This window comes from Rana temporaria, chromosome 13 (genome assembly GCF_905171775.1).
Source record: "Rana temporaria chromosome 13, aRanTem1.1, whole genome shotgun sequence".
Lineage (NCBI taxonomy): Eukaryota > Metazoa > Chordata > Amphibia > Anura > Ranidae > Rana > Rana temporaria.
The window spans coordinates 68434170-68447978 of NC_053501.1; the positions used below are offsets into that span (position 1 = coordinate 68434170).

At 44.7% G+C, this 13809-nt stretch overlaps 1 protein-coding gene across 1 annotated transcript in view; it reads right to left on the bottom strand.

Moving 5' to 3' along the window:
- Positions 1-13809, bottom strand: part of LOC120920799 (cytosolic phospholipase A2 zeta-like) — a 94096-nt gene that overhangs the window by 33227 nt on the left and 47060 nt on the right. The window contains exons 7-10 of the mRNA XM_040333111.1: positions 12660-12717; positions 6899-7068; positions 1606-1719; positions 1482-1519 (exon numbers count right to left, since the gene is read on the bottom strand). Of these exons, the coding sequence (XP_040189045.1) occupies positions 1482-1519; positions 1606-1719; positions 6899-7068; positions 12660-12717 (380 nt within the window). The remainder of the gene's footprint in view (positions 1-1481; positions 1520-1605; positions 1720-6898; positions 7069-12659; positions 12718-13809) is intronic.

Here is a 13809-nt window from a genome sequence, read left to right on the forward strand (position 1 = left end):
AAGTGATATGATGTAGAGAACCCCCAAACTCCTGTTTGTGTGGAATGACGCCTGGGGTCCCGTACTGATAATCACTTGCATATGGGAGTGCATTGGAATCTTCAAGTCTATGCTATAATTTTAAACGCTAAGCTCTGGTCGCATGTTGTAATGCGTCCAACCTTAGTAGCTCAACGCCTTTCTTTATGTGAGAGAGAGAGATGATGTAGAGAACTCCCAAACTCCTGTTTGCGTGGAGTGACGCCTGGGGTCCAATACTGAATAATAAAGAAGTGCATTGAAATCACCAGAGCTGTTACTCCAAGACAAAAGGCATAATGCATAGCAAACTAGCTCTATATGTATTATGTACCTCAGATCGAAGCCCCCGCAGCGGTCCACGTCTCCCCCTCGGGCCACCGACATTTCTTCCGGTGCTTACTTCTGGGTATCGCAGCACCGGTGCTGTGATTAACCAGAGCTGCGATGACATCAGAGCCGCCGGTAACGCCACATGGACTGAAGCAACGGCACACATATGTTTTCACCAGTGCGCATGTGCCGATGATATAGGCACATGCAGGGAATAGGGGATATCTCTTAAACCGTGCAGGTTTAGGAGATATCCTGGGTAGCTACAGGTAAGCTATAATATATGCTTACCTGCAGCATAAAGTGATTGTAAAGAGTATACAACCACTTTAAGGTTCAGGGTGGGACGTACCTGGAAGAACACCCGGAAAAGGGCTTGGTCCTACGGGGCTGACGACCAGAACAGATGTGTCCATACTACAATGGTGGGTGGAGGTTTTCCTCCCCTCGGATTTAAACAAAGGGGGTGGGGGATATGTGACAGAGCAAGGCTCGGTCCCTATGGTTGAAAATGGACACAGAGTCTGCATGTCTGCTGACTGCAGAGAATAGGTTTTAGGAGGAGAAAACTGCTCTGGCAGCTTTCTCAGGAATTTTCCTTGCCAGATGGTGCTCTGTAGTTTGGAGATTCCTGAGAGTCTTGGGTGGGATGGGATCTCCAACCCTGTGTCCGGCCCAGGTGCACACAGCTCATTTAAGGAGGGGCTGGTGAGAACAGCAAAAGATGGAAGGTGGAGTGTGAGCAGCTTGTTGCTGCTGTGTAAAGACAGACCCCTGTCAGGAAAACTGTCTGCCCTGTGTAAGACTACATCCCTGGTGAGGAAAAATGCATCCATCACTGAGCCAACAATCACCCATATTACAGTATATAATGAGATGAAATGTGTTTTATGTATTTATGGTGGTAGTTTATATGCATTTGGTTGCGCTGCACTTTAGATATTTACATAAAATCAATGGAGGACCTTACACCTATGTACTATTTGATGAACGCATATGGAATGCTGATCGTTTTGCATCTTGCTATGTAGCATCCAAGTTAGATTTGTTCTGTAGCCAGAATTTTGGAAAATCTATGACCACCATCTACAGTGTGCAGCAATTATTAATAAAATGTTCTCAAAACAAACCTTTCCTCTTTTCTCATGTTCATATTTATGATGTGTTCCTGGAAAATCAGAAGAGAAGTATGTGTATGCATTGTACCCAAAGAGTGAATATTCATATGCCCCTACATAATGGAGATATTCTTACCTTAGACAGAGGGAGACTGATGTTTATTTCTGTTCCATCTGGAAGATTTGAAAATGGTAAAGACCCCTTACCCAAGTACACAGTTTGTTTGTCCAGCTCTGGTGCCAAATCATTCTACAAAGAGGGAAAGAAAAAAAAAACACTGAAATTTGGACTATTAAAATCTTTTTATTGGAGTTCATTAAAGGACACAGGTTGAAGTCATTCTGAGACACTGGGGTTATGCTCCTGCCTTAAGGAGGAGATTGGACACTGGCACTGGCTGTGAGACAGCCTAGTATAACTCCTCTCATTCCTAGCATGCTCTAGCATTATGGAAAACCAGTGATAGGGGTGGATCAAGAACAGAGGGGTGGGACTGGTGTACCGTAATGAACATTTTTTCCTAGTAGTTCATTTTAGACTTAGCGGAGTAATTCTGAAACACTGGGACATATAAAAAAAACAGCCTGAGATGTAAGCAATTGAGCAAACAAAACACTAATAGGCCCACAAGTAACAGGTTAATAGATGAGACTCAACAGAGCTTACAGAGCTGCTAGAAAAACCTTGCAACCAAAGCTGGGATCAGATGAAGTCTGAACATCACCTAATAAAATCTAATGAACATGTGAACAGAAGACCAGGTGACAGCCTTGCAAATCTAAAAATAAAAAGATGTCTGACCCTGAAAAGCCTATATAGCACAAACTAGCACTTACACAGGAAAGGGTGAAAACCTTGTCCTTAAGGCTTGAGTGATGAGCTGCCAAATCTACCTAAAGATGGTGGAACAAGAGGTAGGCTATCCCCTAAGGGACCCTCAGGAATAAGTCAAAGAAAATCAATTTGTCTAAAGGTAGCAGTAGTGGGAGGATAGACTCAAAGAGCATGTACCACTTTCTTGTGAAGAAAAAAAAAAAGAAAAAAAGAAGAGCATGTACCACATCTAGCCAGTTGAGGGAAATTTTCTTAGGATGTCTAGGATAAGGACAGGACATGTGGCCGGTCATATTAGGTAAATAATATCACCCGGTTCCCTGCTACTTAGTTATGTGCAGCTGTGGGGTGGGCCGTTTAATGGTTACAGTTGATTAGGCTGGCAGTTTGCTGCTTATCCTTATTCTTTAACATTTAAGGCAACCAACTCAGAAATTTGCCTCACAGAGGTATCGGCAACCCTATGAAAGAGAGTAGACAGAGAACTATCCTGGAAAGGTTCCAATGGCACTTTATGATATACTGAAAGAAACAGGTTAAGATCCCACATTGTCACTGGGAAACATGCAGGGGGAACATAGAGGGCAAACCTTGAACAGAGAAGTATTCAAGATAAATCCTAGATACTCCAAGCTGTAAGTTGGTTCTAGGGTTGCCTACTGGAGGCATCCAAACTTCAACAGAGTTTGAACAGTCTGATGGACATCTGATGGACATTGACATTGACATTGAGTCTGTGCCGATTGTTTCCTCAGAGGAAGGTTATTTAATGGGGATGCCATGTGAATGAAGCAACGCAAGTACAAGGGCTAGCACTTGGTGAAGACTGCAGTGGAAAGACCAAATAGAAGCGCAATAAAATGGTATTGTTATGGGCCCACCATGAAATGCAGATAGTGTTAATATGCTGGAAAAATGGAGACATACAAGTAGGCAGCCCTAATGTCTGCAGGTACTAGGTCTCTCGGACCTGGGAAAGGAAGGCAGCAGGGAGCCCATGGATGAAGGTATATGATGATCATGGCAATGATGCAGCTGAGGAGATGGCGGGAAGGCTGAGCAGTTGCATGTGCCCTAGGAAGGGCTGCACGCATGTGCAGTGTGGAGACTAGAAAGATGCCTGCACAGAATCAGTAGCACTTACACTAAGCATCTAATTAAAAAATGGCATATCGCCCCTTCCCGCCATCGGTCTAAGACCCAAAGTGTAATGGCTGGAGCTCCTGTGTCAACTACTGTGGGCATAGTATATGAACTGGAGCACAGTACCAACCCCAGGCTCCTTGAACAAAAGCGTAAAGACCTGACTTATGGCAGCAGTGCTTCAGAGCTGGACAATGGCAGGCAGGATCCAGGAAAACAAGCCCCATCCAGACAACTTTTGCCCTTCTAGAGTGCATACTCCCTAAGGATTTTCTGGAGACAGGATTCCACCAGATGGGTATACTGATGCCCTGATCCTGTACGCTCAGTTACATGAAGCGTCTAGGAGAGTGCCTCAGCAGTCCCCCAAGCCTGCAGGTCACAGACTGGCCCTGCTCCTTCCTTACGATGGTTTTGGGTACGACCTTTATGGCTATGCCGAGGATCGGTCAATCTAGAAATCTGCCTTCCTAGCTCTGCAGAAACTGTAGAAGACCTGTGGAAGAAAAGGACCCAGAGGCGTTGCTATGGGGGTGCAACACCCGCCAGAGGGGTGACACCGGGGCCGCTGCACCGCTAAACACTGTACTGTAGTGATTGGAGCAGTGCGAACAGGGCATCCAGCCGTGCGGGGAGGCTGCCTGTAACATTCCTCAGTCAGGCTATTCCAGAGTGAGCTGATGTTGGTGGGCGGAGCTGGGTGTGTGGCTGCCTCCTCCTCTCCTCCCACAGACTTCTTCACTATGGATAATGCCACAGCTGAAGAAGCTAGGAGGCGAGAACACAGCAGCCCCACCCACAAGCCCAGGTCTTCATCTTCAGGCATGCTATGTAAGTTACTCTGCAATGTCACTACATAGAGTTCCAAGATGCCCTGTGCCACCCCAGCCTGCCCTGTGTCCCCCAGCCTGCCCTGTGTCACCCCAAACTGCCCTGTGCCACCCCAGCCTGCCCTGAATCTCCCCAGCCTGCCCTATGCCCCCACAGCCTTCCCTGTGCCACCCCGACCTGCCCTATACTACCCCAAACTGCCCTATGCCACCATAACTTTCCATATACCACCCCAACTTGCCCTGTGCCACCCTAACTTTCCCTATACCACCCCAACCTGCCCTATGCCACCCCAAACTGCCCTGTATCACCCTAACTTGCCCCATAGCACCCAACCTGCCCTTTGCCACCCTCACTTGCCCTATACCACCCCAACCTGCCCTATACCACCTTAACCTGCCTTATACCACCCAACCTGTCACTATACCACTCTATACTACCCTAACCTGGCACTATACTGCCCTATACTATCATTTACAGGGGCTGGTTTGTGGTGCGCCTCGTGAACATGCACTCCCTGCATGGTGCTGGGCAGCCTAAACAGAGGTGACACCATGTTTTACCGCACCGGGTAACACCAACCCTAGTGACCCCACTGAAAGGATCTAGATAAAAGTATTAGAAGTCAAAGAAATAGGTCTGCTTCTCTCTGATAAAAGGAAAAGTACACCAGCTAAAAACTGGAGCCTGCTGGGAGTGGAGAAGGTTATACTAGACTATCTTACAGCTTTTTGTTTGCCTGTGCCCACTCTCCTCAATAAAGCAGCATAACTCCAGTGTCTCAGAATTACGCCGATCGGAACCTCATGGACTGATGCCGCGTACACGTGATCATTTTTCGGCATGAAAAAAACGTTGTTTTAAAAAAATGACATTTAAAATGATCGTGTGTGGGCTTCACATAATTTTTCAGGTTCTGAAAAACGAAAAAACATTTTTTTTTCGAACTTGTTGCATTTTTTAACAACGTTTTAAACCATGTTGTTTTTCGGGTTGTAAAAAATGATCGTGTGTGGGCTAAAACGTCCTTAAAAACCCGCGCATGCTCTAAAGCAAGTTATGAGACGGGAGCGCTCGTTCTGGTAAAACTACCGTTCATAATGGAGTAAGCACATTCATCATGCTGCAACAGACAGAAAAGCGCGAATCGTCTTTTACCAACACGGAATCCGCTGAAACAGCCCCAAGGGTGGCGTCATCCGCATGGAACTTCCCCTTTATAGTGCCGTCGTACGTGTTGTACGTCACCGCGCTTTGCTAGAGCATTTTTTAAAAACGATGGTGTGTGGGCAACGTCGTTTTAATGATGAAGTTGGAAAAACTTTGTTTTTTCTACATGCCGAAAAACATCGTTTTTTTTCATGCCGAAAAATGATTGTGTGTACGCGGCATTAGTCCTTTGATAAATGATTAGGAAATAAAGTTTAAAATTATTTAAAGTAAACATTTACAAATCAGCATTTAATGGTACAAGATCAAATTAATGTCCAATACTGTAATGGAAAAGGTGTGTTGCAAAAAGTAATTACAATATACATACACTATATTACCAAAAGTATTGGGACGCCTGCCTTTATGCGCACACGAACTTTCATGACATCCCAGTCTTAAGCCCCATACACACAGTCACACTTTTTGCCAACCAACTTCAAAATCTGCAAGTTTTCTAATTTGTCTGAACGTGTGTACGCTCCATCAGACCAACTTTTTCGGGTTTCAACCAACAAAAAGTTGGGTCTGCAAACGGACCAACTTTTCGGCAACAAAAGTCCGGTGGTGCCTTGTCTGACTGTGTGTACAGCAATCCAACCAACTTTTGGACAAAGTGCAAATACGCATGCTCAGAACCAATGTTAAAAGCAACAAACAATAGCAGAAGTTAACCAAAGGGTGGCGGTAAAGAGGAGAAAATAGCAAAAAAAAACATGTGATGTTAGGAAAGTTTTAGAAAAGTTTGCAGAAAAGTCTGACTGTGTGTATGCTATGGGTGTGGCCGGACAAATCAATTAGAAAAAAAAACAAGGAAAATTTTGTTGGATGTCTGACTGTGTGTATGAGCCTTTAGTCCCTAGGGTTCAATATTGAGCTAGCCCACTCGTTGCATCTATAACAGTTTCAACTCTTCTGGGAAGGCTGTCCACAAGCTTTAGGTGTGTGTATATGGGAATGTTTGACCATTCTTCCAAAAGCGCATTTGTGAGGTCAGGCACTCTTGTCCACATCAGGGCCTGACCTCACAAATGCACTTCTGGAAGAATGGTCAAACATTCCCATCCATAATCACACTCCTAAACCTTGTGGACATACTTCCCAGAAGATCTGAAGCTGCTATAGCTGCAAAGGATGGGCCAACTCAATATTGAACCCTACGGACTAAAACTGGGATGCAATTAAAGTTTGTCTATTTAAAAAAAATTACATTGGTTACAATACTTTAAATTTGTCAGTGGGGTAAAGTTGGGTTTCACTGACTAATTTCATGTGAGATCACAATTTCCAGTTACTTTTGGATGGTACCCCCAAAATGTCATGATGGATGCCCCATATTACTGAGTAATACAATGAGAGGTATAGATAACTTTGAAAAGCCTAAATTTAAGGACAATTTCTAGTCACTGACCTGCCCTACTTGTAGAGTCTGTTGTAGGCAAACATTTAGAGAAGGGCTTATATCACGGTCCGCATGGAATACAAATGGAATCCCTTCCTCTTGGGTTTGCGCTTGTTTTAATGGAGCACATATCTGCTTCTCATAGGATCCAGGCACCGACAACTTTACCATCTGGTTCCCTGGACAATCACGAAAATAAACAAACACATGAAAGACCTCTGTATTCTCATACATGATGATAGTGAGTAAAAAATAGGTAAATCATATAATCATGTGTCCTCCCCAACCACGTATAGATAAATAAATTTTGTGTGACACATAAGTATTTATTATTCTCTTTACAGGCATAAGTATTTATTATTCTCTTTACAGGCAGACCTGTTTTTTTAAGGTTAATCTGTACAGGCAAAAACATGGATTCTGATGTTGCTGACCTCTCTAAGAAATAGCTTTTTCATAAATATGTCAACAATGGCAGCCTTTTTCAGTACAAATTTCCTTTAAATCAGGGGTCTCCGGCCCATGAGTCATATTCGGCCTGCTACAAGATTTTATTCGACCTGCAGTTAGGGTCGGTGGCGTATCCTCTATGGGGGTAATCCACAAAAGGGATATGCCGACGTATCTACTGATACGCCGGCGTATCCCTGTTTCTATCTATGGAACTGAACCACAGAATCAGTTTACCATAGATAGGCAGAAGATCCGACATGTGTAATTGAATTACACTGTCGGATCTTAAGGGTGCAATTCTAGGCCGGCCGCTAGGTGGCGAGGCCATTGCGGCCGGCCTAGAATATGCAAATGAACACTTACGGCGATCCACGAACGTTCCGACGGGCCCGTCGCTCTAAATCTACATCGTTTACGTCGAGTTACGCCGCGTAAAACTAGGGCTGAGCCCTAGTTCTCTTAAGCCATGTTAAGTATGGCCGTCGTTCCCGCGTCAAAATTTAAATTCTACGTCGTTTGCGTAAGACGTTCGTGAATGGCGCTGGACGCCATTTACGTTAACATCTAAGCAAATGACGTCGGAGCGACGTCAGTTAGCGCAATGCACGTCGGGTAAGTTACCCGACGGAGCATGCGCAGTACGTCCGGCGTGGGAGCGCGCCTAATTTAAATGGGACTCGCCCCATTAGATTCGGCACGCCTTGCGCCGGACACATTTAAGTTACACCGCCGCAAATTTCAAGGTAAGTGCTTTGTGGATCGGGCACTTAGGGAGAAATTTTGCGGCGGTGTAACTTAAATCGGAAGATTTAAGTTGCGCCCGATATTTGTGGATTTGGCCCTATGTGCACAGATTCAGGATTTAACTAAATTTCATTTGCAGAGAAGACCCAGGATAATTACTAATTAGTGATAAAAGGAGAACAGACAGACAATTGACCTGCTTACTCCATTTTAGCTTAGTGATCAGCATTCAGAGTTGTCAGTGAACCTTTAATTCTGAAGCCACCAGGAATGCTTATTCAATACTAGGGTATCTTCCATATTTACCCTGGGGATAAACATTATAAAATTGAGCATACATTGATACAACTTAACCACTTGGTAACCGCCCTATAGACAATATACGTCTACAGGGCGGGTGGTTAACTCTAGGAGGGCGTCAATGTACGTCCTCCCAGAGTCCGTCTCCCGCGCGTCCCCTGGGACGCGCACACGGGAACATCCGTGACCGCCGGGTCCAGAGGACCCGGCCGATCACGAATCGCGGTAAACGGCCGCTGATAGCGGCCGTTTACCATGTGATCGCTCCGTCCAATGACGGAGCGATCACATGTAAACAAACCGGCGTCTTTTGATGACGCCGGTTCCTCCCTCCTCTCTCTGTACCGAGCGGTACAGTGTGAGAGGGGGGAGCGCGGGTGTCAGCAGCGCTGTGGATGGATCTGTGACTATTGCAGTCACAGATCCATCCATCCCTGCTCAGCCATCCCTGAAACCCCCTGCAATACCCCCCCCCCTACAATACTCTGCATACCCCCTACAATACTCTGCAATACTCTGCATACCCCCTACAATACTCTGCAATACTCTGCATACCCCCTACAATACTCTGCAATACTCTGCATACCCCCTACAATACTCTGCAATACTCTGCATACCCCCTACAATACTCTGCAATACTGTGCAATACACTCTGCAATACCCCCCCTACAATACTCTGCATACCCCCGGCAATACTCTGCATACCCCCCTGCGCAATACTCTGCATACCCCCCTGCGCAATACTCTGCATACCCCCCCTGCGCAATACTCTGCATACCCCCCCTGCGCAATACTCTGCATACCCCCCCTGCGCAATACTCTGCATACCCCCCCTGCGCAATACTCTGCATACCCCCCCTGCGCAATACTCTGCATACCCCCCCTGCGCAATACTCTGCATACCCCCCCTGCGCAATACTCTGCATATCCCCCCTGCGCAATACTCTGCATACCCCCCACCTGCGAAATACTCTGCATACCCCCCACCTGCGAAATACTCTGCATACCCCCCACCTGCGAAATACTCTGCATACCCCCCCCCTGCGCAATACTCTGCATACCTCCCCTGCGCAATACTCTCCATACCCCCCTGCGCAATACTCTGCATACCCCCCTGCGCAATACTCTGCATACCCCCCTGCGCAATACTCTGCATACCCCCCTGCGCAATACTCTGCATACCCCCCTGCGCAATACTCTGCATACCCCCCTGCGCAATACTCTGCATACCCCCCTGCGCAATACTCTGCATACACCCCCCCCTACGAAATACTCTGCATACCCCCCACCTGCGAAATACTCTGCATACCCCCCACCTGCGAAATACTCTGCATACCCCCCACCTGCGCAATACTCTGCATACCTCCCCTGCGCAATACTCTGCATACCCCCCTTCGCAATACTCTGCATACCCCCCTGCGCAATACTCTGCATACCCCCCTGCGCAATACTCTGCATACCCCCCTGCGCAATACTCTGCATACCCCCCTGCGAAATACTCTGCATACCCCCCTGCGAAATACTCTGCATACCCCCCTGCGCAATACTCTGCATACCCCCCTGCGCAATACTCTGCATACCACCCCCTGCGCAATACTCTGCATACCCCCCTGCGCAATACTCTGCATACCCCCCTGCGCAATACTCTGCATTACTCCCCGGCAATACTCTGCATTACTCCCCGGCAATACTCTGCATTACTCCCCGGCAATACTCTGCATTACTCCCCGGCAATACTCTGCAATACCCCTGCACAATTACTCTGCGCAATTACTCTGCAATACCCCCGCACCAATACTCTGCAATACCCCCGCACCAATACTCTGCAATACCCCCGCACCAATACTCTGCAATACCCCCGCACCAATACTCTGCAATACCCCCGCACCAATACTCTGCAATACCCCAACACCAATACTCTGCAATACCCCAACACCAATACTCTGCAATACCCCAGCACCAATACTCTGCAATACCCCCGCACCAATACTCGGCAATACCCCCGCACCAATACTCGGCAATACCCCCGCACCAATACTCTGCAATACCCCAACACCAATACTCTGCAATACCCCGGCTAATACTCTGCAGTACCCAGAAAATACTCTGGGAAAAAAATGCGTTTTAACCACTTCCCGCCCGCCGGCCGTCATGACGTCCTTGACTTTGTGCAGGGATATCTGAATGATGCCTGCAGCTACAGACATCATTCAGATATCATTTTTTTCAGCCGGCGATTCCCTACACCGTAAGAACAATCATGTCGGCTGTTCCGCCTCTTGATCGTTCTTACGGGAGGCGAAAGGGGATGTCTCCCCTCCCTTCTCCCTCTGGTGCCTCTTCTGACTCACCGCTACGATCGAAACCAGGATCGTTTTATTTTTTTATTTTTTTTCAGGCTTCCCAGCCTAGAGGTGAGATGTGGGGTCTTATTGACCCCACATCTCACTGTAAAGAGGACCTGTCATGCTATATTCCTATTACAAGGGATGTTTACATTCCTTGTAATAGGAATAAAAGTGATCAAAACATTTATTTTTGGGGAAAAACGTATCAAACTAAAATAAATAAAGTGAAATGAACAATAAAAATATATATATTTTTTTAAAGCGCCCCTGTTCCTGCGTGCTCGTATACAGAAGCGACCGCACACGTAAGTCCCGCCCACATATGAAAACGGTGTTCAAACCACACATGTGAGGTATCGCTGCGAACGTTGGAGCAAGAGCAATACTTTTGGCCCTAGAGCTCTTCTCCAACTAAAAAGATGTAACCAGTAAAAATATTTAAAGCGTCGCCTATGGGGATTTTTAAGTAGCGAAGTTTGGCGCCATTCCACAAGCGTGTGCAATATTGAAGGGTGACATGTTGGGTATCTATTGACTCGGCGTAACTTCATCTTTCATATTATGCAAAAACATTGGGCTAACTTTAATGTTTTTTTTTTTTTAAAAGCACAAAACCGTTTTATTTCCAAAAAAACGCATTCGAACAATTGCTGCGAAAATAACGTGCGCGATAAAAAGTTGCAACGACCGCCATTGTATTCTCTAGGGTTTTTGCTAAAAAAGCATATATAATGTTTTGGGGTTCTATGCAATTTTCTAGCAAATAAATGATGATTTTTCCATGTAGGAGAGAAATGTCAGAATTGGTCTCGGTGCTCCAGAACGCCTGATGGTGCTCCCTGCATGTCGGGCCTCTCTATGTGGCCACGCTGTGTAAAAGTCTCACACATTTGGTATCGGCATACTCGGGAGGAATAGCAGAATGTGTTTTGGGGTGTAATTAGTGTTATGCATATGCTGTGTGTGAGAAATAACCGGCGAATATGAACATTTTGTGGAAAAAAAAAAAAAAAAAAAAAATCTTGATTTTGCAAAGAATTGTGGGAAAAAATTACAACTTCTAAAAACTCACCATGCCTCTTTCTAAATACCTTGGAATGTCTTCTTTCCAAAAAGGGGTCATTTGGGGGGTATTTGTACTTTTCTGGCATGTTAGGGTCTCAAGAAATGAGAGAGGCTGTCAGTACATCGGGTGTGATCAAATTGATCAATTTTCAGTAATTGGTACCATAGCTTGTAGACCCTATAACTTTCACCCAGACTAAATAATAACCCAATTTTTTTTTTTTTTTTACCAAAGATATGTAGCAGTATACATTTTAGGCCAAATTTATGAAGAAAAATTCATTTTTTGCAAAATTTTATAATAGAAATGAAAAAAAAATCATTTTTTTACAAAATTTTCGTTCTTTTTTCATTATTAGCGGAAAAAATAAAAACCGCAGAGGTGATCAAATACCACCAAAAGAAAGCTCTATTTGTGGGAAAAAAAGGACAAAAATTTCATTTGGTTACAGTGTTGTATGACTGAGTTATTGTCATTCAAAATGTGAGAGCACCGAAAGCTGAAAATTGGTCTGGTTATTAAGGGTGTTTAAGTGCCCAGTTGTCAAGTGGTTAAAAGCTGCTTAAAATGGCTCCTTAAGCAACTAAAAAAGTCAACTGAAGCCCAAGTCAACGCAAGCAAAAGTACCTAAAATCATATTAGATTTGAAACCCTTATATAAACCTGGGCCGTAGGACTCTGTTGTTTATTGCCGATATCACATGCATAATACAACCAATAAAAGGAACAAGTGGAGGATGCATTACGATTGGGTTCCCACCGTTTACAATTTGTCTTGCCATATTTGGAGAAAGGAAGGTGTACCAAACTAAAATGTCTCATCCACATCAGAAACAGTCACACAAGCTCTTTGCCTTACCTGTTTTTCCATTTTTTCCATTAGTGATTTTTCCTTCAACACAAACACAGGGATGAACCTAAGATTGCATAGAGGAAAGCACACCATACATTTAAAAATAAGACAATGCTATACTATATAGAGCTTACCGCTTGTATATTCAGATAAAATAGTTTTACAGAAGACAAGGTAGGAATTGTCCTGAACACATCTGGCAATCTAGAATTTGTATTTTTTTTGCTGATGCGTTTTGCCACCTAGAAGCCTATTACATGTTCATGTATTGATGTTATAAAACAAGTATTAGCCCAGGTTCACACTGGGTTGCGGGAATGACTCCCGCTGGCAGTCCCGATTTCGGCTGCGATTACAGAGACACCTGTGCAGGTTTCTGCACAGATGTCAATGTAAATCGCAGGTCAAAATCGCAAAAAGTAGTACAAAAACTACTTTTTTAAATCAGTGCAGCGCCGCAGATGCGGCATCGCAACGATTAGGACAGTGTTACTGCTGGAAAATGCAGCTGATTTGACTTGTCAAATCGCACCAGTGTAAACCAGGGCTTTTGGATGACCAGGGAATTTTTTAGCAAACTTCACCTTTAGCAGACTTCAATGAATTTTAACTACAGAAAAATCTCAATTTCATTCATAACCATTAGTAACGTGGTACACTTGGTACATTTTGAGCGATGCATTGAGTAAATTAGAGGCAATTTTTGCGGAAATTCCTATTGAATATTCAGGAAATCCAGCACTAACAGGGAGACACAGTTTTTGTAACCAAAGGAGAACAGAGCTGGCTGTCACAATGGAGCCAAACTAATGAGCACCAATAGTCTGGAAGAAATAAGGGAAAGGGGAGACATGATTGAAACATTTAAATACATCAAGGGGGTGAATAAGGTTCAGGAAGGCTTTCAATATAAAACCAAAATCGAGAACATGGGGACATGACCTAAAACCTTAAAGTCCAATTGTGCTCATTCAATCTCAAAAAAATATTACAACCAGACAGATTATCTGCATCTTCTGAATTCATGGCTTTTGCCTAATGTCAGAAACCATGAATCAGACAGACAGAAAATGCAGTAAAAATCACACCTTTAATGTAATAGTAATAGCACAGATCGGAAACAGAGTCAAAACATGAGCAAGGGTTAAGAAGCCAA